This window comes from Cervus elaphus, chromosome 32, assembly GCF_910594005.1.
Source record: "Cervus elaphus chromosome 32, mCerEla1.1, whole genome shotgun sequence".
In the NCBI taxonomy this organism is placed as follows: Eukaryota; Metazoa; Chordata; class Mammalia; order Artiodactyla; family Cervidae; genus Cervus; species Cervus elaphus.
Window position 1 is genome coordinate 15,910,426 of NC_057846.1, and position 25,887 is coordinate 15,936,312.

The 25,887-nt window shown below is 41.7% G+C and overlaps 1 protein-coding gene across 3 annotated transcripts in view; it reads right to left on the reverse strand.

Annotated features, from left to right (window-relative positions):
- The window catches only part of GPM6A (glycoprotein M6A), a 238,020-nt gene extending 212,574 nt beyond the window's left edge, over positions 1 to 25,446 (reverse strand). The window contains exon 1 of one of the 3 annotated variants that reach the window (XM_043893732.1): positions 25,256 to 25,446. In XM_043893732.1, the coding sequence (XP_043749667.1) occupies positions 25,256 to 25,259 (4 nt within the window). In that variant the 5' untranslated portion in view covers positions 25,260 to 25,446. Of the gene's footprint in view, positions 1 to 1,307; positions 1,331 to 24,675; positions 24,797 to 25,255 lie in introns of those variants that run through there. The other 2 variants (XM_043893735.1, XM_043893733.1) reach the window with 2 other exon arrangements.
- Between the last annotated feature and the right edge of the window lie 441 nt (positions 25,447 to 25,887).

Sequence of the window (25,887 nt, forward strand, 5' to 3'; positions counted from 1 at the left end):
CTACATAGTCTCAAACAGAAAAAGAAAATGTTTTGAACAAAATACTGAAGAACACTTGAATAAAAGTACAGAATCACTTTTGGAGTTAAGTCTTAGGGTAACCAAAAATACAAGAAGCAGCTCATGCTTTCAGTAACTATAACTAACCCAAAGCAAACTGAATTTGTCAGTGTCTTTTCCCTAACACCATATGAAATCTGAAAAACATCAAATAGCATCCCCTTTAAAAATGCAGAACAGAATCAAAACCAAAACTGTTACATGTTGTTATATAAATTTTCTAGATACATAAAATTTAAAGCAATGGGTTACATCTATGTGTTAATTCTCTGCAAAGTCAAAGCAATTTCTTTGTCCTGTGTTGATCTGCACTCAAAACAAATGAAACATAAGGACACAACCTAATTTTTGTTTGTGCCTGCATCTATGAGAACAGCAAGGTAACTTGTGATCCTGGCCTGTGACTACTGACTCTAAATGCTAGATCACTGTGTGTTTTTTCATTTCCTATAAAAAGTGAGTTGAGTCAAACAAAACACTTGAATGGTATCCTTCACATTCAAAGTTCTTTTCAAATGATGGCCACTTAAAGAAATGAATGCCTCCTTAGAGTTAAGGAAACCATTGTTTATTGAGGCAAATTTACTGTTCTACTTTGTAGGATTGGGTTTCAGGTGTAAGAACTGCAGTTGTGCTTAAAAGGTATTTTCAAAGACACTGCCATGGAGAACTATAAAGCAGCTTTCAAGCCCTGTTTCCAAATTCGTTTGCTAAGTGATAGGGCAAAGTGTAAAACAATGGCCGAAACTTTATTCTAAACAGAGATGTTGGTCTTTTTCTTTTCCTTTCTTTTCCTGACCAGAAAGACAAGCTTCCAGAGATCCCTGGAGATCTCTGGAGAGCTCTGCCTCTGGTGACTCCGAGTGTATATTAGCAGTCCATTAAAAGCCTGCATCCCGATCATATCTTAAAATGAACTGTGGGGTTATCTGCTTATACTTGCATTGTCTGCTTTGCCATAGCACCAGGGTTCCCGAAAGGAGGCACAGTTTCCACTGGAGGAACGCTCTCGTTTCACCCACAGAGCCACAGCCGCCCAACGACTGCTCCATCACAATGAACTTCACTTTGGACAAAAAGCCACTGCGATCCACTTGCCTCCTCACCTGTAATGACTAGGATTTGTCTTCGGATCCAATCACAAGCCTGCACGTGAGGTGAACGAATGAAGAGTGTCCCTGGCATCTGAATACATGCTACATTTGCTTAGAATTTCCAGCTTCAAAAAAGGCTTCCACTTAACCTACCACCACCAGAGCCGGACAGTTGCAGTACAGGGCGGCAGAACGCCCCAATCAGCCTACGAAATCAATTCAAGTGTCAAAGAGAGACACTGCTGAAATGAAACACAAAAATATATAAAATGAACCACTTTGAAAATGTCTGGACAGATGGGGACTGACAGTCCTGGGGAACTCTACATTCACATTCAATACACAGTAACGTCTCCGTCCTCATAGGACATAGTGTAATGGTCCGTATGTGATGGGTGCTCACAGCCCAGCCAGCCTCACACACTGTGAGGATGTGTAGCAGGTTACCTCTGCAGGACTGCCAGTCCATAACCTCTCATGCACCGAGAAATGATCCTCAACACACACGTGCGCGCGCACACACACACACGCACACACACACACACCAGGCACATCACATGCGCACAATTCAGTGATTGCTGTAATTATACCAGTTTACTGAACATCATCTGAAAACAAGATAAGAGAAAAGGTGACCATCAGATGTTAGTAGAACTGGCGATTTGGGGCCTGGGCTGGTTCATTCACTTCAGACGCATGGGGATATGCAATGCCTTTTAAGACTAGACTTGGCTGCCCTGGGTGGCCACAGAATCAGTGATCAAACCTCGGATATATTCCTGCCTCACCACCTCACACACATAAGAGTCATACAAAATTAGTGAATTAAAGCAAGAATTTTAGAGCTAACATAGAGGAAACATATACACTACCATATGTAAATCAGACAGCCAGTGGAAATTTGCTATATGATGCAGGGAGCTCAACCCTGGTGCTCGGTGACAACCTGGAGTGGTGGGAAGGAGTGGGAGGTGGAAGGGAACCTCAAGAGGCACGAGGTATACGTCCACCCGGGGCCTGTTCATGTTGATATATGGCAGAAACCAACATGGTATTGTAGACCAAGTATCCTCCAATTAAAAATAAATAAGTTTTAAAAAAAAATGACCAATCATCCATCCAGGAGAGTTCTAGATGGTTTTAAATGATATTTTTTAAGAATAGTTTTAATGATAGTTTTTAATTTTTGCAGGCTAAAAATGCAAATCCTGAGAGTCTGAGTCGCTGTCCTCTTTAATTACAAATAACATTAATTAGGAAACTGCTGCCAGACGTTGTTCTAAGCAATGCATAGACTCAATTTTCTGCAATTATTATAACAATGCTATGAGACAGAAACTATCCACATCCCATTTTAGAGAGGAGAAAACTGAGGAGTCAACAGGTGATTAGATAAATAAATTGTGGTATACCCATACAATGGAATATTATACAGCATTAAAAAGCAACAAGTTATCAAGCAATGAAAAGGAGGAATCTTTCTCTTAGATGCATATAAGTTAAAGAAGTCCATCTGAAAACACTATATCATTATATGACATTCTGGAAAAGGCAAATGTGTGGAGACAGAAAAAGATCAGTGGTTGCCAGAGGTCTAGGGTGATGAAGGGAGAGATGTATCCATGGAATACGGGGACTGTTACTGTCTGAAACTATTCTGTTTGATGTATAATGGTAGCTACCTGTCTATGCATTTGATAAAACTCAAAGAACATGCAATACAAAGAATGAACTCTAGTGTAAACTCTGGACTTGAGCTGATAATAAAGTATCAATGTTGGCTCCTTATTTATAACAAATGTACTACATTAATGCAAAACAGTAATAATACCAGAAACCGTGTGTCTGAGGAGGGATTAGGGGATAAGTATGAACTCTATACTTACTGCTCAATTTTTCTATAACCCAAAAACTGCTCTAAAATATGCTTATTAATTTTTTCAATAAATGCAACAGAATAGCACACAGCATTGTTCTGAAGATGCATGCCAAGTTGTCTCAGCTGTGCCCAACTCTTTGTGACCCCGTGGACTGCAGCCCACCAGCCTCCTCCTTCCATAGGCTTCTCCAGGCAAGAATATTGGACTGGGTGGCCACACCCTCCTACAGGGATCTGCCTGACCCAGGGATCAAAGGCTGCGTCTCTTACATCTCCTGCATAGACAGTCAAGTTCGTCACCACTAGCACCACCTCGAAAGCCCTTTTGAAGATGAGCTATCATTAAGTATGAAAAAGAAAGCTATTAAATTAGTTTTACTCGCAAAGCCAATTCAGCAATAGCTTTCAGATATTATTGTTCTTTACAAAACAATGATACTGAAATATTCCACTGTGTCCTTCCTTTTTCCTTGTTTTCCTACCAAAAAATATTTGGCAAATTCTCTGGAAATAAAAGTCTTCTGCCCCTGTACTTTGCCACCTCATGCTAAACAAGTTTGTTTTCACCGGAAATCTGCTTTGGGGGCTTTTGCAAAAACACACCACGCTTGTGCTTTATAACAGAGAAGGAAACCGAAGGTTGGAGGTCACATTCTAGTTGCAGTGAATACACGGGCCACTTGGCTGCTGAAAGCTTGGCAGTTTTCAGAACTACAATCAGGAGACTCTTGATGGAAAAGAAAACATAAAGAAATCAGGAAAAACGGAGAAAAACGCTAGCGCACAGTAGCAACCGACTCTGCAACATAGTTCCTGGTTGGTTTTTATGTTTGTGGATGTGTGTGTGTGTCTGTGTGTGTTTTCACACATGTATCCACTGAGAAACGTTTATTAAATAGGGAGCTAAAGGAAATGCACACAAAAGCCTCTGGGCATGGTTTCTTTCCACTTTGAAAGAAAAACCCAATTCGTTCTAAGCTGATTTCTTTTCTTATTCAAATTAGATTTAAAGGGTCACAAGCAGGGTTGTGGAGCTTATCACCATCACAAGTGAAAAACAAGTCCAAGAAAGCCTTATCTTCGAAGTCACAAGAGAGCTCCCTTGTGCTGAAATAAAAGGTCACGTTAAATGGCAGCAATTGTAAGAAACACAAGTTTCTATGTCCTTGGTCACCCTTAATTCAAATGAGCAACCTCTCAGAAGCGTCTTCCGAATGGCAGGCCCACTGCACTACCCCTCTGTCAGCATTAGCTGACACTCACAGCCTTTCCAAGATGCAAGAGCAGGGCCTGCAGGACAAAGGAGCCGGCCAGCGCCTGAAGTCACGTCCTGCCGCTGGACCAGCGCGGGGCAGTCCTGGGGAATTCAGCAGGAGTCCCAAACACAATACTGCCTTAGTGAGCAAAGTCAAGGAAACAGACCCCAGAGAGAGACCACTTGCTAGAGAAAACCTGCTTATCTTCAGCATCCATCGCCTTCAAGGATTTATCTTCAGCTCAACTTTATAATACAGAACATGTTCAGGTTTTCTGTGGCCCCAATGTCTCAGCAACTCGGGTTAAAACTGGCCCTGCCCTGCTACCAACTCCAATGAAAACCTGTCCTTCAGGGCAGCATTGAGCTGTTTCCCTATATTTGCTATGAAAACGTGGTTTTTAAAGGAGCCTGCCCTTGCCTTTAGGTTACTACTTATCTAACCCAGATAAGCCTGTTTTCTGAGTCACATTTATTTTCAAAGCTCGACTCAGACAAGGAAATAGAGTAGGTGTGACATGCCTAAATAATGTGTAGATATGTGTTTTAAAAATTCATCTCTTCCATATAAAAATGAGGACCAAACACACTCATAAAGACATCCCACAACACCTCTCCCCAATCAACCTCCTCTCCCCTTTATACTTCCCGTCCCAAGAGAGAAAGCAGAACGGGATGCAACTAACAAGAGAACCAAACAGAAAAGGGCTGGAGACGGACAAGGTAATAAAAGAGATATTACAGGAAAAATAAGGGCCAGAAGCCTCTGACTGAGGCTGTCTTCCCCTTTTTCTAAGGTTTTTGACATAGAGCACTTAATGGATTTTTCCAGATAAATGAAAGTAGGGTAGTGAAGGTGCTGAAATCAGCAGTAGGGTATGGCTACAATTTACGGAATGTATCATTTTAGGGGGTTTTGGAAAGAGAAACAAATAGAGATAAAAATTACATCTCATCTCGGGGAAGTCAGTTCTGAGTTCTCTGGACTTTGGCTGGTAGAAATAGAGTTACTTCCTGGGCACAAAGGGGGCGGGGAGGTGGGCGGAGCCGAGCACCCCCGTTCCATACTTGAAAAATATTTCCAGTCAGAAGACAGTCACGTGCAGTGTAACTGACCTAAATTCTCCCTGCTGCTACTATTCATTCTCCCTTCCTTTCACATTATGATTCCCTGCATATGCTTTATTCTCCATCAGTTCATTCGGAGAACCCTAGCTTTGCTCTAAAATTTATTTTAAAAGCCACAGTGTTTTTAGATTTGTATCAGATGCAGCTACTAAGCTCTAGAAATTTTGTTTCAAACTTTCTTCAGCCGGAAAGGCATTCACAAACAATATTCCAGTGTATCTTACTGCTACTAACAACAAAACATACAGAGAATCTGCTCCAAAACCATTTTATCTGCATTAAGATGCAAGATCTTTGATGACGGTTAAGTTCATGTGGTAATTATTTCTAGCAAGATCTACAGATAGAAACAACAACAGCAAAAAAGAAAAAAAAATTCCTGAACATGGGATTTTAAGATATGAACATATTCACTTGCAAACTGTTTCCTTTACCAATAATCCTTTTAAATTTTCTTTGAAATCTCTGTTATTGAAAACTGACAGTTCAAAACTTTTTAAAAATGACATGGGATTTGTTGAAGACAAATCTGGAATCCACACTGCCTAGGCAGAAAAAAGCAAATGAAAAAATATCTCCCTAAAACCTTCCATAATTTAAGAAAGTATAACCGGTGTATATATGTTTATATATTCTAAGAAATGAGGCCTTTGCATTATTGATACTCAATATAATCCCTGTGCCCAACAAGTGCTGAATGGGGAGTTGTGAAAATGAAAACCTCTCGGGTAGAACAGATGTCGCCGTTATTCCCTTTGTTCATCTGGAAGATGAGTATAAATGTTTCTTCACAGCTTTTCTTTACTTATTGGAAGTCTACAGGGACTTGAATCTCAGACTCAAAACCTCCCTCACGCGGTTATTCTATTTCCTCCATAACACATTTTTTGTTCAAACTAGAAAAAAAAGTAGAACAGTTCATTACTCTTCCAAAGTGCTTTTATCTTGAGCTGAGACTAAAACCATCTTCAGCTGATTACACATATTTCTCTGGACACTCCAGACACAAGCCTCCACTCAACATTATCTTCAGAGGCAAGTATGTGGTAGGGTAAACGGTGCTGATCAAGGACGCATCAGAACATCTCAAACAAAACTGCGGCTTCCATCAACCCTGAAAACATCCGTGTTCTCACAAGAGCGGAGCCTTGCCCAAGGATTCACAAAGAGGAACAGAAAATATGGTATCAAAGATAACAGCAGAGAGGCTTCTCCTGTCTCCACTAGGGAGGTCAGACAGTGTGGTGAGAGGCCGAATGACAGCGGGAAGACCCTGCTCTGCCTTTGATCAGCTGCATCACTTTGGGCAAGCCTCCTGGCATCAAGCTCTACGCTACAAAATAAGTGCTTTGGGACTAGGATCTTCAAAGAACATTTGTAGCTCTCATAGCTCCAGGGTCTAACTATCCATATTCTATAATCTGATATTTAAAGAGATTGCTCCCTGATAATACAGTGGAAAATAAAAATACAGGACACTTCCATTATCTTTGTTTCTGGGCTTTTTTTCTTTTTTTAACCTATGCTAATACCTCTGCTTGATTTTTTCTCACTTTTTTTTTTTTTGTGGTTTGGCACACTCCTTCCCATTCTTCAAACCCTTATTCAAAGTTTCCTTCATTGATAATGAAGGGAAAATGAGTCATTCCATTCTCTATGCTGGGTAGCAGCTACCTCTGTTAATACTGTTAATACTGATAATATCATGAGCAATAATATCTATAATCCTTATATATTATTGTCTTTGGGTACAAAGGGCAGTAGTTAGTGCTAGGCACAACAGGAATGAATGGGCTAGCACATGACTATCATCTGACTATTAATGATACCAATATGTCTGTGAAGACAAAATGTGTGCATAACAGTGAAGAGCCATCTCAAAATGATGGTAAAGCACAGAAGCAGACAGGTAAAGAAACGTCACAGCAAAATTAACAGGACTTAACTTTATACATAGAGAAGCTTCTAAAGTTAGGTCAAGGATTATAGACATACATACATACAACAGACTATTCAGTTCAGTTCAGTTCAGTCGCTCAGTCGTGTCTGACTCTTTGTGACCCCATGAATTGCTATTACTCAACCATTAAAAAAAATGAAATAAGGCCATTTGTAGCAACAAGGATGCATCTAGAGATTGTCATATTAAGTGAAGTAAGTCAGAGGAGGAAAAACATTATGAAATCCCTTACCTGTGGAATCTAAAATGAAATGATACAAATAAACTTATTTACAAAACAGAAATGGACTCACAAACTCAGAGAATGATCTTATGGTTGCCAGCGGGGAGAGAACATGGGTAAAGGACAGTTAGGGCGTTTGGGATGGACATGTACACACTGCTGTATTTAAAATGGATCATCAACAAGGTTCTACTGTGTAGCGCATGGAATGTGGTGGCCTGGATGGGAGGGGAGTCTGGGGGAGAACGGATATGTACGGCTGAGTCCCTTCACTGCTCACCTGAAACTATCACAACATTGTTCACTGGTTATACTCCAACATAAAGTAAAAAGTTTTTTTTTAAGTTAAAGAAAGATTAGACAACATTGGGACCACTGAGCCATGAGTGGACACACAGTGCCCACTCCAGGTCTTCATACCTAAAGCAATCCAACTTCACCGAAGTTTACCCCACGAGGAAAAGTTTAGTCTTAAAAGAAAAACCTGCAGGATCCAAGAAAGATTTCCCTTCTCATGTAGTCCCCAAATGAATTTCACAGAACCTTAGAATACGGCTTTGCTGCTTGGGCTGCTGTTGTTTTCAGGGCCCATCTCACTGAAGCCGCGATTGATGTGATCAAGTCAAAAATACACAGAAAACTTACAAACTATCACAGGAAAGAAAGTGAAAGTGTTAGTTGCTCAGTCATGGCCAACTCTTTGCAACCCCATGGACTAGAGCCCGCCAGGCTCCTCTATCCATGGAATTCTCCAGGCAAGAATACTGGAGCTGACTGCCATTGCCTTCTCCAGGGGATCTTCCCGACCCAGGGATTGAACCTGGGTCTCCCGCATCACAAGCAGATTTACCTCTGAGCCATGAGGGAAGTAGATCACAGGAAAAAATAAGTCAATTAAAAGGGTCAAGTAAATAATTAAAATCATTTCCGACTCAATCATACATGCTAATGAGCTCTTGGGACAGGATGAATCAACGAAATTTTCAGTTAATCCCAAACCACAATTAATTGCAATTAAAAAAAAAAAATGACTGCTCATTCCTCAGAATGGTGGTTCTGAAAGAACGCTGGGAAGGTCTGATTCAGCTCCTGTGTCCTCCCTCTTGGTGGAAGTGCTAATGAGCCATGGAATGGCTATGAGGAAGCCAGAGATGAAACAGCAAATGTCTCCCAAGTGCGCCACACAAGCTCTTACTACTGTTCACGCTGCATGGCCTCTGCCTTCTGGCATGAAAACTGCCTGTTGAGTAGATCTTTCATTCTGTTTTGTCCCTTTCAGATTCACCCTGCACAACCGTGACCTTGTCAAACTCCTGTTTAAATCCCTCAATGGCTCCATGTTGCTCTCAGAATAAAACTGAAATGGACCAACATGACCCGAAGGTCTGTGCCACATGGACCCCACTTCTTCCTCCAGACATCGCTCCCTTCATGCTATCTTTATATACCAACCTGAACTACACTGAGTTCCCTGAAGTCCACAGCCTCCCAGGTCCCCACCTTCAGCCTTCATACTTGTCTAGAATTTTCTGCTCCTCCAAGACACATTAGCAGGGGGACAGGCTCTGAGAAGTGGCCACTGGTCCGCGATGCTTGCATCTGAGCAAGTCAGTCCAATACAGAACTGAGATAAAATGCCCCCTTGGAGAGATCAGCTAAGATCTTGTTCTCCAAGATGGCTATCAGTAGTGAAAGAACTAACATTTTCAGCTCCATCTCCCAGAGCATTTGTCTTCGATCCAAACTTGAGTGACTAATAAGGGTTATTTTTTACTGGATCCTGTCAAATATTGATGCCTGGGCTGCAATTATCTACTTGTGTTTCTCCCCCATTAGTTCATGAATATCTGTGATACCTCTAACCATGTTTACTTCCACCATCATTATATTTTCAGCTCCTAGAAGACTTCCGGGCACACAGTAGGTACACAGTGTCTTTCAATCAATATTTATTTAGTGAGTAAATGAATGAAAAAACAATATCACAACCCAAACTCTTCAGCATTGCATTAATGCCTCTAGAGGTTCAGTTCTTATCAGTTTCTAGCCAACTCTTTAGAAATAGTTAAACTCTTTAACTGCACATGAAAACAAAAAATTTTATTTAGTTAATTTATCACTTGATCTTAGGTTACTGTTTACTTTTATTCAATAAAAAGATTTATTAGTCAAAGATAAAGTAATATAATTAGAGTCACAGAGTCTTAGTACTTTATTAGGTGTCTATCTGGAAAATGAACTATGCAAAAATAATACTAAATTGATTTCTGTATAAAAGGTGCTGAGGTAATCTAAAATGATTCTGATTCATTCACTGAAGTATTAGAAATAGAAGATGCTTCTTTCCAAAACCATGGTAATAGTTGCTTTGAAGCCCTCACATGCACTAAGAATTAAAACAGGCTATTCACATTTGAAAATTCAGTGATTTAGACTTTTTAATTCAGACTTGTCATCCAATTTTAATAAATCATCTTAAGATACTTTACAGTGCTGCCTTTTACCAGTTTGGGGGTTTTTTACTTAAGTTTCTAACTCACTGTCTGTGGTTTATAATACGACGTCTCTCAAACTAGTTTCTTATGTCAAAAACATCCTTTTGTTCACTGCAAGCAATGAAATAAACCAAATGTTCTAGTAGGACATTGCAATTCAGAACCAGAGGTATGTACCACACAAACTCAGTAAGTCAAGGTTTACAACAAGAAGCACCAATTGTCATAGAGGCTTGACTGTGTATAGAGAGAGAGAAGGGTAACATGGTAGTAAGCTCCACTGGCCGAATCCTGCCACCAGTCAGGGACTAGGCGTTCACACAGAACCCACTGCTGCTCCTCATCATTGTGACCCTAGGAGTAATGCAGAACTGCCACAATGAGAAGCCATGGCTCAGAGAATACCAACATGTTACACAAACTGCATAACCAACACGCAGAAGTACCTAGACTTAAAACAAAAACAAACAAAAAAACAGAATTGAATAAAATCAGGAAAATAAAACAAACATGAACTTCTGCATTTCCTAATATGATTGGATATGAGGACCTTTACATAATTAACCACTGGAGACTACCTGGTTCCTTAAAATCATTAAATCCTCTGCAAACTGAAAGACTAATATGCTCATATATTCATTGAAATCAGTTTTAAATACTAAAATAATATTTCATTCTTTGGATAAATGATTGACAGACAAATCAAAGAAACAGATTTTTAGAACAGCTTGAATAATTAATGACCAAAATTAATCACATCTGAGACAGGAGAATTCATCAAAGTTACACTTTAGAATATGATATGACTATAAAAAATCAGAATGTGCTAATAATGGGAATTCCAACCATGAATTGAGAAAATTTTCATATCTTCAATATTCCTACATAATAAAAAATATTCACATAAAACCAACTGCTTGTAGTATTTTATTTAGCATTATCTCTTGAGAGTTTTGTCAAATGTTATTAAATAAAATAAGCAACTTCAATGCTTTGAATTTAAAATAATAAAAGCCTTATTGCTCTTTAATAATATCTTGGAATGAGGGGTTTAATATTTGCTTGATGAATGCATTCTATACAGATGGACTTCACATGTTCTGATTTTTAAGATCATCCCTAGACATCTTTTGAGCAGTCTTAATCTTTAGCTTATTCCTAATACTATGTCCTATCCATAAAAGCCATAGTTAATCAGTTTATCCCTAAGAAAACATATGACTACACTGTGCATTGGTTTTGAAAAATAAGCACCAAGAGCTTCCCTGATAGGTCAGTTGGTAAAGAATCCGCCTGCAATGCAGGAGACCCCGGTTCGATTCCTGGGTTGGGAAGATTCGATGGGGAAGGGACAGGCTACCCACTCCAGTATTCTTGGGCTTCCCTTGTGGCTCAGCTGGTAAAGAATCTGCCTGCAATTCGGGAGACCTGGGTTCAACCCCTGGGTTGAAAAGATCCCCTGGAGAAGGGAAAAACCCACTCCAGTATTCTGGCCTGGAGAATTCCATGGACTACAGTCCATGGGGTCGCAAAGAGTCGGACACGACTGAGCAACTTTGACTTTCACTTTCTTTCATCCACAGTTTCCTGTATGATAGACTTAAAAAAATTAAGACTAAAGACTTAGTAAGACAAACTTACTTTCACAGTTTTATTTGTGTGTATGTCCACACTCACATATGTTTATATGTATTATCTCTTAGTCTGACATTGTTAAATTATTTTCATATGTTGTTGTTATTTAGTCACTCAGTCCTGTCTGACTCTTTTGTGACCCCATGGACTGTAGCCTGCCAGGTTCCTCTGTCCATGGATTTCCCAGTCAAGAATACTGGAGTGAGATGCCATTTCCTTCTCCAGGAGATCTTCCTGACGAGGGATCAAACCCATGTCTCCTGCATTGGCAGGCAGATTCTTTACCATTGAGCCACCAGGGAAGCCCTTTATTTTAACAGATTTTTAATAGATTGGGTCATTTATTCTTCTGAACTTCAGGTGGTCCAGGGTATTACTATTGCGTCTACAAATAAATAAAATACACTAACTGAAGCTCAGGGAGCTCAGATCACCTTCCCAAAGCAGTGACTCCAGGAACTGGAAACAGACTTTTCTAAGTCAAAAAATGCAAAAAAGTGCCATGAATTTGCCACGAAAGTTTATTTGTTCAGATTCACTTAGAAATTAATGAACTGGAGAATACAAAATTCTATTCAAGTTGACTTCAAAAGTAAAATAACATAACCTTTTTTCCTCACCATTAACCCATTTGGGAGAAGCTTAAACTTTATATGCCTCTAAAAGAGTCCTTATGTCAGGAGAAATTACAAATATACATGACTTGTAAAAAAAGAAAGAAAATTTTCTATTCATATTTTATATCATAGTAGAATTTAATACCAAAAATTAATTACTCACCAAATCTACCTTTCCCTAGAAAAATAAAATAACTCTTCTCAATATAGCATGGTCAAGTGCAAAATGTCCTGAGTCTTTGTTGAAAATAAAACCTGAGTATTTGCTGTCATTGTAGCAAGTTCAATGAACTTCTTGTTATTGCTGGATATGTTTATCTTTGTAACCCAAGCAATGGTACCCAACAACTTGGCACTTAATCATTTTAAAATTAAAAGATTAAGTCCACTGAAAGCCTAATTATGAAAGCTGGAAGAAAAAAATAGGGGGAAAAGGAGTGCAAATAATTTCAAGCTTAATACACAAATAAACCTTGGAAAGGAATGCTTAATTAACTCTATGGTGTTGTTCTCCAAGAAAAGAATATATTCATTTTCCCTAGGAAATTAAACTTTTCTGTAGTTAGATATTCAAAGACTAAAGAAACTTAATTGAGATTCTTAGAAGATAGTAAGCAGGACTTGTTGCTATGACTCCAACAACCAGCATGCAGCTTAATCAGCACCCATGGCAATCACTGGAGGAAATGGCTATTTTAGTTCTTAGTTTTACTTCTAAAGATGCAGGGATCAAAACTGAAATTTGACCTAGAAGCTGTCATGGTTCTAAAGCTGCATGACAAAAGGCTTGGCAAGTGTTAATAAGAATTGGAAAACAACAACCGACAAAGCAGTCAGATTTCTCAAACTTTCAAGACAGTAAAGTGCAGCAGACCAGCCAAGAGCCTAACGGCCAAAGCTTACACCCAGTGTACCGTGATGGGCATCCTCACTGCTCTAGTCTGTTGTCAAGGATCAAAGACGCAATGTTTTCTCATACTGAACACCCAACAAACAAACAGTGAGCTATAGCCACTGGGATGGAAGAAGCAAGCCAGTGACCAAGAAAACAGAAGGACCGGCTGGACTTGAGAGCAAACAGCTACCTGCACCTCGATTCTGCCGTCTGCGATGGAACTGAAGGATGAGGGTCAAGTCTGCTGGTGCTTCTGAGCAGTCAGAGGTAGAGACACGCGGCCCGAACACACCTGCTCCCAGAGCTTCGCCTGCATGGAGCTCCACATATGCAGAAAGCCGCAGTGGAAAATGAAAAGACATCCTTACAGATACCCAATTAGTCTCTGGAAATTCACCTATCCAGAACTCTTTAATTATATAGTGTTTCATTTTAACTATGTTGCTTTGGATCAGTCCCTAACACAGAAGATGGGAGAGAACTGAATGAGCCTTTTAACCCCAAGGATATAGTCTTCTTCAAAGATTCAAAGGGAGGGGACATATGTACACCTGTGGCTGATTCACTTTGCTGTGGAGCAGAAACTAACACAACATTGGAAAGCAACTATACTTCAACAAAAATTAATTAAAAATAAAATAAATAACTTTATAAAATAAAAAAGGTTCATCATTTTGAACTTTAAAAGCCAAGGAAAAGCAAAAAAAAAAAAAAAAACAGAGTGGCAAAAAATAGAAAGGAGATAGAAGAAAGACCCAGAATTAGGGAGAAATTTAAGGTATTAAGAAAAAGGATCTTTCTTCTTTGCCCTTCATCTCAAATCATGCACAATAAGTATAAAGACATTAAAAAAGGAGACAATACTGCATAATGCTAAATAATTAGGGATTTAAAAAAAACTATTATATCCTCTCATTATCAATACTTAACTAATCACATTCTTTGATATCAAAAGTTTCAAATTTTTAATTTTCAACTTAGTTTGAATAGTGCAACTGTCCATTAAGTTATAATCTGTAATTAAATACATTGAATTATTTCATTCATAATTAAGTGGATGTCCTAACATCTCTGAGTCAAATTTTTATAAATGTCTGATTATATCACACAGTCAATGGGAAATTGGACCTTAAGAGCTTGTTTGAAGGTTCTGTTTCTAAGAAGAGAAGCCAATTGCATACTCTTAGTAAAACACTCTTTCATCTGGAAAGTTTGCCATCTTGAACAGTTTCTAGGGAAAACCATCTGGGTAGCAGGAACTAACAGAGCATTCCTCTGGACAGGTTGACCCACACAGCAATCCTGAATCCTTGGGTTGACCTAAGTCATACCAGATCATCCTCGTACTTATTGACGTGGGTTATATGAAGTTTAGTTCATTAGCAAGTTCCTGAATTGAGAATATTTTCAGTTTGTTTATGTTGGTTCTTGATGGTTTCATCCTCTCTTTCATCAGAACACCACCTTCCGGTTGGTATTATAACTGAAAGTTTCTCTTCTCATTATCTCTTCTGATTCCTTCCTTTCTGCTACATCTGTAACTAAATCTGATAATTTCCCTATCACTCCCTGGCTGAAAGGCTACAGTTGCACGATTTTGCATTAGAACCATTTTTTCAATCCTTATATGAAGACTTCCTCCCATCTATGCTGCAGTGATCCAGGTTCTTGGACAAAAAAACATTTCCAAAGGGTGCTTGGGGCTCTGGGCCATGACTGAATAGAAGGGGAGTAATGATGTTTATGCTGAAGCTGAAGCTCCAATACTTTGGGCACCTGATGCGAAGAATCAACTCCCTGGAAAAGACATTGAGATGCTTGGGAAAGATTGAAGGCAAAAGGAGAAGGGGGTGGCAGAGGATGAGATGGTTAGATAGCATCACTGACCCAGTGGACATGAATTTGAGCAAACTCCTGGAGATAGTGGAGGAGAGAGGAGCCTAGTGTGCTACAAGTCCATGAGGTCACAAAGAGTTGGACACAACTTAGCAACTCAATGACAATGATGGGCTAGCGCAGAGGGAAATCAAATGAGGTAGCCAGGGCTCAGAGGACAATGAGGGGGTTTAGAGGTGGAGTACCAGAGTGAGGGGCAGAGGGTAAGATGCTGTGACCAGCAGACCCTGCTTTGCCCACTGCTGGGCCCCATTTTCAGGTGTTCTACATGATTGGAAGCCCTTGGGTGCACAATGGGAATCACACTCTCCAGAGCTGTGGATTATTACTGATGCCATAGCAAGACTGGTTTTAATTTAGACACTCAGCAAATCCCACATAATGACAAAATCCAGGGGTGAGTTATGAGAACCTGCATCAAGGGAGGGTGGGGAGGGTGGAAATGACTAATCCCAAAAGGGTCGAACACTCTCATAAGCTCTGGGGGGACATCACAGAAGAGCTGACGACGTGTTCTGCAAAGGAACGGGAGTGGCAGGAAGTCAGTCAGTCAGCTGCAGCGGTCAGTCAGAAAGCCAAGCAGACAAACAGCCTGAACATCAAAGAGACAGACTTCCATGAGGGTGGCACTCCATGTCCCAGTCCAGAGGTCATGGCAGGGAGGGTGCGTGGAAAAATGCATAGCAGAGAGCTGGAGGGGGAGCAGACTCAGGTGGGCCCCGAGCACACTCAGCCCACCTCCATGGCACTGGCCACACCTCCACTCCTCCTTCTGACAGAATCACACAAGCCCAGATTCCCTTCACGGTCCCTCACTCAAAACACCGCCCTGGATGAATGCAGCCTCCAGGGGTCTCTCCCATTCTAGACCGATGGCTTTAGCAATTATTGCATTAGTCTGCTGCTGCTGCTGCTAAGTCATTTCAGTCATGTCCGACTCTGTGCGACCCCACAGACAGCAGCCCACCAGGCTCCTCTGTCCCTGGGATTCTCCAGGCAAGAACACTGGAGTGGGTTGCCAGTTCCTTCTCCTTACATTGGTCTAGATTTCCATTATCTAATTTTCTCAAATTCTCAGCTGGTTTTCTATGCGTGTGAGTTTTGTATCTCCCAATTAATATACAAGTACTTTTGGAGCAGACATGAGAATCTGGGCTTTATGCATCTTTTGCTGTCATGATGTGTAGAAGGGCAGGCATGTTTGGTCAAATCAATATTAAAACACACTTAAGAGGCTGCTTGTTTTGGAAGGAGTACTCTTTTCAGTTTTTTACTTTCTTAAATTTTTTTCAGCTTTGATGAGGTATAATTGACAAACAAACTTGTAAACATATATATATATATATACACACATATATAAAATATTTAGCATGGTGATATAGGTATACATTGCGAATGATGACCATGACTAAGTTAATTAACACATCCATCACCTCACAAAGTTACTTCATTTTCCATGGTGAGAAGCTTAAGATCTACCCCCTAATAACTTCAGGTATACAATATAGAGTATTATTTTACTATGGAAGTGTTGGTGGCCTTAGGTACAATGATTCTGTGACAATGATGATTTTAACATGAGGCAATGAGGTTGTTGTCATTCAGTCGCCAAATCGTGTCCAACTCTTTGCAACTCCATGGACTGCAGCACTCCAGGCTTCCCTGTCCCTCATCATCTCCCAGAGTTTGCCCAAGTTCATGTCCCTGAATTGGTGATGCCATCCAACTGTCTCATCCTCTGTCACCTCCTTCTCCTCCTGCCCTCAATCTTTCCCAGCAGGGAAAGACCCTTTCCCTGGGTCTTTTCCAAGGAGTCGCATCAGGTGGCCAAAGTATTGGAGCTTCAGCTTCAGTATCAGTCTTTCCAATGAATATTAAAGGTTGATTTCTTTTAAGACGGACTGGTTTGATCTCCTTGCTGTTCAAGGGACTCTCTAGCACCACAGTTTGAAAGCATCAACTCTTCATCACTGAGCCTTCTTTATGGTCCAGCTCTCATATCGTACATGACTACTAGAAAGACCATAGCCTAGACTATACAGACCTTTGTCAGCAAAGTGATGTCTTTGCTTTTTAATACACTGTCTAGGTTTGTCATAGCTTTTCTGCCAAAAAGCAATCTTCTAATTATCATTGGTATTTTTAAATTGTTTTTACCTCCTTTAAGTTTAGTTGTCACTTTACCTACCTCCCAGTTAAACAGGATGTATGTATCATGTTATATAAAAGGAATCCTATTAAGGTAATGCTGAGAAATGGTTGAAACTAAATAATAACACTAAGTAGTGATTGCTGCTTCATTTATACCTAAGGAACCAATTACTTAAAAATTGTGCTCTTATATTAATAGTTGCTCTGGATTTTTCTTCTTTAGAGACTTCTCACCCTGAGTTTAATTTCTCATCTATAATTAACAAAATTGTATTCTTTGTAAATTTTTCTTTAGGAAGGAAAGAATCTGTAAAACAGTGACAATAATGGATCTCTGTCACACATATATGTAGCATCTCATTGTGAATTTTTTTCCTTTTTGTCCTATTTCCTATAAAAACTGAAACAGGACTGCAGAAAACTCCCTTAGTATCCAACATCTGTCATTTGTGCTTCAAATCTAGATTGAAGTAGATAGCTGACTTATCTCAGTAACAGAAAATGTCTGTTAAAATAAATATATTACTGTGTATCATTAGATTGGCCAAAAAGTGCATTCAGGTTTTCCCATAAGATGGTTAAGGATAAAATGCATGTGAGATGATAACAGGCAGTGAAGCTGGAGAGGACCAATGGGCCAGTAAGAACTGTGCTTGCATGGGTGCTTGGATCATCACATGGGGTGATTTGGGAGGAGACCAGGTCGGGGAAGTAACTGGCAGTGAAAAAACCACCAACATCCAGGCTGGAGCGGGTGAGGACCCAGGACGAGACAGTGTGGGCATTCAGAAGTGTGATGACACCCAGTCAGCAAGCCAGGTACACTGGAGTCGTCAAGAAAAATAAAGAGAAGGAAGCGGGCAGAGGAAGACAGGAGGGAACCAGTCAGATTCAGAAGGGAGGAATTCCATCTTGCAGGCATTGAGACTGAAGCCCCAGAGGGGCAGGTGGGTGGACACCGCGGACACTTGCACACACAGAGCCAGATTTATGTGCACATAAGTAACGCTTGAGACTCTGAGACAGGAAACCATCAGTAATTTTCTGGGGAAGAGTTACCGCAAACTGGAGCCCACCATCCCATTAACAGGCTAAGGTGTGACTGGTACGATGGACAGAGGAGCTCAACAGAGACTTAGGCTAAGTCTCAGCAAGGCCCTGGTGAGGAGAAGCAGCGTCACGGAGCTCAGATAGCCTGATGGGGGACAGAGGCTTCTGGAAGAGCCAGTTCTCCAGGCGTGTCCCAGGCTTCATCCTCAACACTGGCTGAACCTCATGAGAGAACTGCAGGTCCACCTCTCAAGCCCAAAGCTTCTGATCTCAAATCTTGGCAGTGGGACCCAGAAATCGGTACTTAGCATATTCTCCAAATTATTGTATTCAGACAATAACCTTAGAGACTCTAGAACAACATGTCTTACAGAAACAGCCAGAGATATTGATTTTGCTATCATTATATAGTTTGGGTGTATCTCAAATATTGTAGAGAAAGTAGTGAGTGAGTATTCTGATGGGTTGTCTTAACAAACTAAAGAATTTAACTCCATGTCATCTTACCTTCTGAACTCCTCAGGCACTATCCCAGTTCTGTTGGTTATATAGGTCAGGCCTTTATTTCTTGTTGAGATGTTCTGTCTGTCCATCATGTCATGAGTACCGAGCACAGAGCATGTGGCTTCGTATTATCTATCTCATTCCCTCATCTCTTGTCAAACAGTCGAAAATAGAATGACCTCAAATCAGTCAGGTTGCAGCCATCAGAATCTAATTCTTTTTTAAGATCTCTAAGTTTCTAGGTTGAAACTAATTCTGTTCTTGACTTTAAACCCATCTCATTTACCCTAATTTTTCTTTGTTTTTCAATCATCTAAGGAGAAAGACCTATATTTTTGTAACCACAAATGTCAGCTCTCTCTCTAATTAAAAATAGTAAAATGAGACTTACACTTAAAGTTTTAATAAACTGAATGTTACATATTTAATTTAGAAACATATCTTTAAAAAAAAGGTATAGTTAAGACTACACTTATTTTTAGTTGCACCATACCAACTGTGTATTTCGTACAGTCAACACATTCTTGAAAAATAAAGCAATCTTCTGAACTGTTCACTATAAAGCACTTAGTTTAGTGTGACAAGAAGATATTGAATAAAGGATTTATACATTTCAATTTATGACAAACTCAAAGTTAGGTAAACTAAACAGTAATTTACAATAGCCTTAGAAACTTCTAGTTGAAATTAAAATAAGAAATATCAGCTGATTGTATTTGAAATTATTCTGAGCAGAGCTTACCCCAGCATTTCACTAACACACTTCCACCCAGGCATGAACTTCCACACTCAAATGTTTTCCTGTGAAACTTCAGTGTGACTATCTGGACGTCTTTACAGTTCTCACGAAAGTATCAACCCTTTATCACACGTGTTTCAGAAATTTGCTGCATGACACAGGGAACTCAAACTTGGTGCTCTGTGACAGTCTGATGGGGTGGGAAGTGGGAGGGAGATTTAGGAGGGAGGAGGTATATGTATAACTATGGCCGATTCATGATGATACATGGTAGAAATCAACATAATATTGTAAAGCAATTATCCTCCAATTAAAAAAATTTTTTTAATTTTAATAAAATATCAAATTTTCAGAGGTAAACCTGATGATGTCTATATAGTAAAACACATTTACCAGGCATCTCTTAGGAATGAGCTCAGGTAGCTGGCTACCACACTTCCTTCTCTCCTTGAACAGGCATGCTCCTCCCTTGAATCTCCCTTGAACCACTGAATCCTCAATGATTTCTGTGAGCAGTAGCATGCAGCAGAGGTGGTGCTCTGGGACCTACGAGGTTCTAGGTTATAAGAGGCCTTGCAGCTTCTGCCTAGGTTTTTCCCTAGAACACTTTTCTAAGGATGTACCCTCTTGGAATCCAGCCACCATGCTGTAAAAAGTCCAAGCCACTTGCAGGCAGCCCCACCTGAACTCCCAGCCAGTAGCCAGCATCCACCGTCAGCTACAGGTGGGAGCCACTTTAAGCGAACAGCCCAATCAAGTCATCAGATGCCTGACCCCCAGCATATACTGAACTGCAAGGCAGGAGACCTCAAAAAGAACTGCTCGGCAGTAAAGTCCACAGAACCATAAGAGATAATGACAAACTGTTTTAATTCACTAGTTATAAGGATACATGGTATGCAGCAAAGATAATCAAAATATTAATTTATCTTTCTCTGCTCAGCATCAAACTTTTATAATTTTCTAAGGCATATAACATACTAGGGGGCTTCCCAGGTGGTTCAGTTCAGCCCAGTTCAGTCACTCAGTCCTGTCCGACTCTTTGTGACCCCATGGACTGCAGCACGCCAGGCCTCCCTGTCCATCACCAACTTTCAGAGTTTACTCAAACCCATGTCCATCACATTGGTGATGCCATCCAACCATCTCATCCTCTGTCATCCCCTTCTCCTCCCACCTTCAATCTTTCCCAGCATCAGGGTCTTTTCCAATGAGTTGGTTCTTCGCATCAGATGGCTAGAGTATTGGAGTCCCAGGTGGTGCTAGTGGTAAAGAACCCACCTGGCAATGCAGGAGACATAAGAGACACAGGTTCAATCCCCGGGTTGGGAAGATCCCCTGGAGGAGGGCAATCCACTCCAGAATTCTTGCCTGGGAAGAATGGACAGAGGAGCCTGCAGTCCTCTGGGCTCCTCTGGCAGGCCACAGTCCATAGGGTCGCAAAGAGTTTGCCATGACTGAAGCAACTAAGCACAGAAAAGTACATAACACACTAGAGGCCAACGGACCCTTCAAAAGTTTCAACTAGTAGTTAAGCATCTTTAAAATATTCTTGGTTTGCTTCAAGAAAATAGTTCAAGCTTATCTTTTTACATGTTTTTATTAATTATTAATAATTATTATTAAATCAAGATCTGAGCCACACAAATGTATAGAATCATGCATGACCCTTCATCAAACAAAAGAGAAAACAGGATCCCCAGTGCCTGCATAATCCACCTAAAGATTATCATTTGCTTCTCCGATTTCAAATCCTGGCTCTCTGTACCTTGTTCATAACTACCTCTAGGGGGTCATACTTTCCTGAAAAAAAAAAGTATGAATTCGAGATGATACCATGTGTCATTATTCTTGGCTTAAATTTGCAAATAATTTTCAGATCCTTAACCAAGATCCTTTTTACTGAAACTGAATGACATCAAAAGATTTCCATCTGATGTTCTCCTCTTGTCAAAATTTGTGGACTCCTAGATCTAACACTGAATGTTAAAGATGTCACACTTCACTGTTCTAATTTCAGGGCACTGATACATGTTATGTGGTTGATATTTCTCTTCCTGCAGATAGTGTTTATCCTCCTTCCCTTTCCCTCAACCAGCCCTCCATATACCTACCTGTTCACCTCCAAACAGGTAGGTAATTTATTACATAGATTTACCACTCACCAAAGGTTGGTGACCTTCTAACCTTTATTTTCCTTCTTATTCTTGTGCTCTGATTAATTTCTGACTATATGTTTCCAATTTACTAACATATGTGTTAACATGTTTAGCCATCACCATTTAATTAACATCTCAAAAATGAAATTTATCTTCTGTCCAAAGCATCTGGAAAATAAACCATCTGTTTTATCCTTTAAAAATCCTATCAAGGGACCTACTATATCCCCAATCCTCAAGATTTCAAATCTCCAGAAAATGCTTCTTATTCATCCTCCTTTTTATCACTTAATTTCCTAATTTTAGGCTTTTCTTTAGAAATACCATTCATCCCTCTTTCTTTCTCCATTTCCACTAGTGCTACTATTTCACTGCGACTGGTTCTCTCCTAATTTATCTTTTATCGTAAACAACACTGCTCAATTTGTCTTCTTGAAACACTAATTTCACTACAATTCCTCTCTACTCAAGAACATTCCATGATTTCCTTTTTCCTATTATATACATTCTAAATTCCTCTGGTTGCTTTTGAAGGCCATCCAAAATCAAGTCTCATCCTGCCAATCCATTCTGTCAATCCATGTCTTATTGCTCCCTGAAATTCTTTCAGCCCTGCTCAGGGATCCATTATTCTATCTGGAACACCTGTCTCCTTCCCAAATCCTCCACATCCCTTCAAATATCACCAGGTTCAGAGCCACTCCCTCCATGAAACATTCCATAATATATTCTGTATAATGTTCACCCTCACTTTTGAAATACAACAAAGAGCACTGAGGGATGTGGTGAGAGGAGAAATTTAAAACATTCCCTACCTGTCTCACACCGGAGCCTGCGATTTCATAACTAGTGGCTATGCAGGTTCAAGTCAACCTTTCAGCTAAAAAATAAATTCTCCTAGCAATGAGTTAGTCCCACATTTTTTCAGTATGAAATGTTTCATCATATCCTTTGTGCAGAGCAAAACTTGGGGGTAGACAGGAAGTCAGCTGCATACCTTGATAAGCTGAAGACATCACTGAGAAAATAAAATAAAAGGAGGAAGCAAGGGATACCAAAATCTCAATCTGCCTACTTAGCAAATAATGTGGGTTTTTGTTTTTTTTTTGAGAAATAGCCTTGTGCATTATAAATATGATAACTATCAATTATTCAGAATATTTTGATTAACCAATTACTTTCATCCTTCCATGATGCTAGAGCATGGATTTCTTCTTGTGAATCAAGCAAGAATTGATGGCTATATTCACCCCCACAGCACCATCTTCCTTCCTTGAAATGATACATTTCAGTTGTCATGACACCAGGAAAAGATGGACTTATCCTGCTGGCACATTCAGGCATTCAGCTACACTGCTTTCCCTCTTATCCCAGCAATTTGGACGCCAATGCTAAATCCTCACCCCCCTACTACCTCTAAATAAAAGAAGTGCTAAGTAATGAAGTTCTGTGCTTTTCACAAGTGAATTAAAAGATGAGGAGAGAGATGACCTTAAGTGACCAAGTGTTTTCTCTCTCTAGTTTCTGGACAGATTTCCTTCCTTCCTTCCTTCCCTCATGCTGCCCGCCCCTCCTTCCAGGGCCTTTGCTATGTGTGGACCGCGAGTCTGGGTCTCTGTCCTGAGCTCTGGCCTCAGACCCTCACTCCCAGGCCACCCACTCCTCCTTTCCCCTGCCGCCCCACCCACTAGGTTCTCACCTGCTTCCTCAACCCACTCTCTCCTACTAGCCATCTGACAGCTCCGTGAGCTTTTAGTGACCTCAATCACAATAAGAAAAGGCAGTCCATTCATGGCAGAAAAAGGAACAGACAAATTTCAACTGTCAGTTTACAGGTAGGATAGAGAAGTTCTAAGAATCAGAGACTAAATTCAGTCTGATCAGAGGGGTTCAGGGGCTAACCCCACCTCCTCTCCAGGAGAACCCTCTCCTGTAACCTGAGATCCTGTCTAATTTGTTGAGGTAAAAGCCAAGACCTACCATCTTCATTATAGTTTGGAAATGCAAGCTGGGGAAATAATTAACTTCAAAATTATGTGCACCTTACCCTTGGATAGATAGTCCACTCAAGCCTAAGGTCGCTCTTCCTGGAGACTTTATGCAGTATACAAAAGAGCATCTTAAATGCTTTCAGTGAAGTGAATAGATTACTTCACTGAAAGTCAATTATGTTGGCTTTTCCGTTTATGAGAGCTTTCCCCTCCATGTATTATTCTAACAAGAGTTTATATGACCATGGACAACAAGAGAAAGAAAGCCTGAAACACATTCTGCCACGCTTGGTAAAAAAAGAAAAAAGTGCTTTATCTTTCCCTTTTAAATGGAACATTTTCCTTCTGTTTCAGAAAACTTTTTAAAGACAGCTCATGCTGCAGATTATTTGCAAGACTAGTTTATTCACAGGCCCTTAAAAATGGGACTTTTTAAAACTTTTCCAGAGTCATGCAACAGACTATGAATGTCTTGACCACAATTAACATTCATAGGCAAAAATGTCCTCAGCTTTCTCTGTCCTCCTTTCTTCCAAGTTGGCCAGCGTCTATAAACCCCACCGATTAGCAGTCAGAGCACCCCCTACCCCTCGAGCCTGTGGGAACTTAGGAATTTCCACCCGAGCACGTCAATCCCCAAGGCCTCCTTCACTCTGGAAGAAATCCTCACAACAAAGGGCAAAGGGAGAGGCCGGAGGAGGGGCGTAATGGACTTGGCCGAGAAGAAACGGGAACACAGGCACTGCAGGGTCAGTCCGGGCTGCCCGCCGGTCCCTAATCAGGAACCACGAAAAGCGGCCGCGCCGGCGGCTCCTTGGACTGCGCTTGCGGGATGCGTGGTTCCAGCCCTCCGCCCCCCGCGCGCGGCTCCGAGCTCTTCTCCCGGGACGCCACCTCCTCGGGCACCGGTCCCCGCACCGGGTCCCCCCACCCCCGCCACTCACATCCAGGTGCCGCCCCTAAACTCCAAAGCGGAAGGGGGCGCGGGGGGCACTCGGTCTAGAAACTTGAGCGGAGCGGCGCGCGCGCACCCCAGCGCCCTGGGACCTGGACCGAGTCGCGCCCCCCTCCCACTGGCCCGTCTCACCCCGAAGCAGGTCAGCCTTCAGCCTCAACTTGCAGCCTTTTGCGCAACGATGGCACTCGGTGGAGGCGGAGGCTGGAAAGTGTCCCTCCTCGCCCTGCCCCGGCGCCTTCCCGCACGCAAACCGGACCGAGTGGAAGTTGCACGAAGTCCCCACTCTCCGTGCCCCGTCTCGGCTTGCTCCTGGGGCGCACGTGGGGATAGCCCCCCAGCCTCGAACTCTGCGCACCCCCCCCCCGTGACGCCTACGCGCGGCGACCCCTCTGGAGCGCGGTCCTCCCCCGGCGCCCACCTCCGAGGGCCACCCCGTTCCCCCGCCTGGCTCCCGGAGAAAAGTCCACAGACTGCTGCGGGGAGGTGTGCAATCCCAGGCCGGCCGGCCGACACCCGCTTTCTTCCCGAGGCCGAGCCCCGGGGCGCCCCGCGGGCTGCACACTCACCCATGGCGCCGCGTCCCGCTGCCCGGCGGCCCCTCCAAGCGCTGGCGGCCGACGCAGCGCGGGCCCGAGAGCTCCGCGCGCCTCTCCTGCTCCGCGCGCCTCGCGAGTGACAGCCTCGCCCCTCCCAGCGGAGCCGGCTCCCGGGGCTCCTGGCACCCGGCGGCCGCGCAGACCCCTCCCTCTTCCCACCTGCTCCGCGGACAACCGGCTGTGGCCTCGCGGTTCCCGCCGCTCCCCTCCCCGGCCCCGTTTCCCGCCCTGATCACGTCCACTTGGCCGGCCACTTGCAGACACCTTCCCCGTTGTTGAATACACATTACACACGCGCCCCGTCTCAGGGCACACGGATGACCTGGTAGCCAAGATCATAACCCCTAACCTGGAAACCCAAACCAGGAAAGCTGATTCCAGAGGAGTTTGATAAGATGATTTCCCTAAATATCTTCTCTTGCTTTCAGTATACCAGTTTTTCCCTTAATAACAATGTTAAGGTAACAGGAAGAGAAAGTTCTCCCATAAATGTGTCTCTCTCTTCTTTCTTCTATGTTACATATGTTTGTTTCTGTAACCTGGCAAGGCTGTAAAGTCCCTCCCTGCCACACACACATCACAATATGCACAAGTCACCTGGA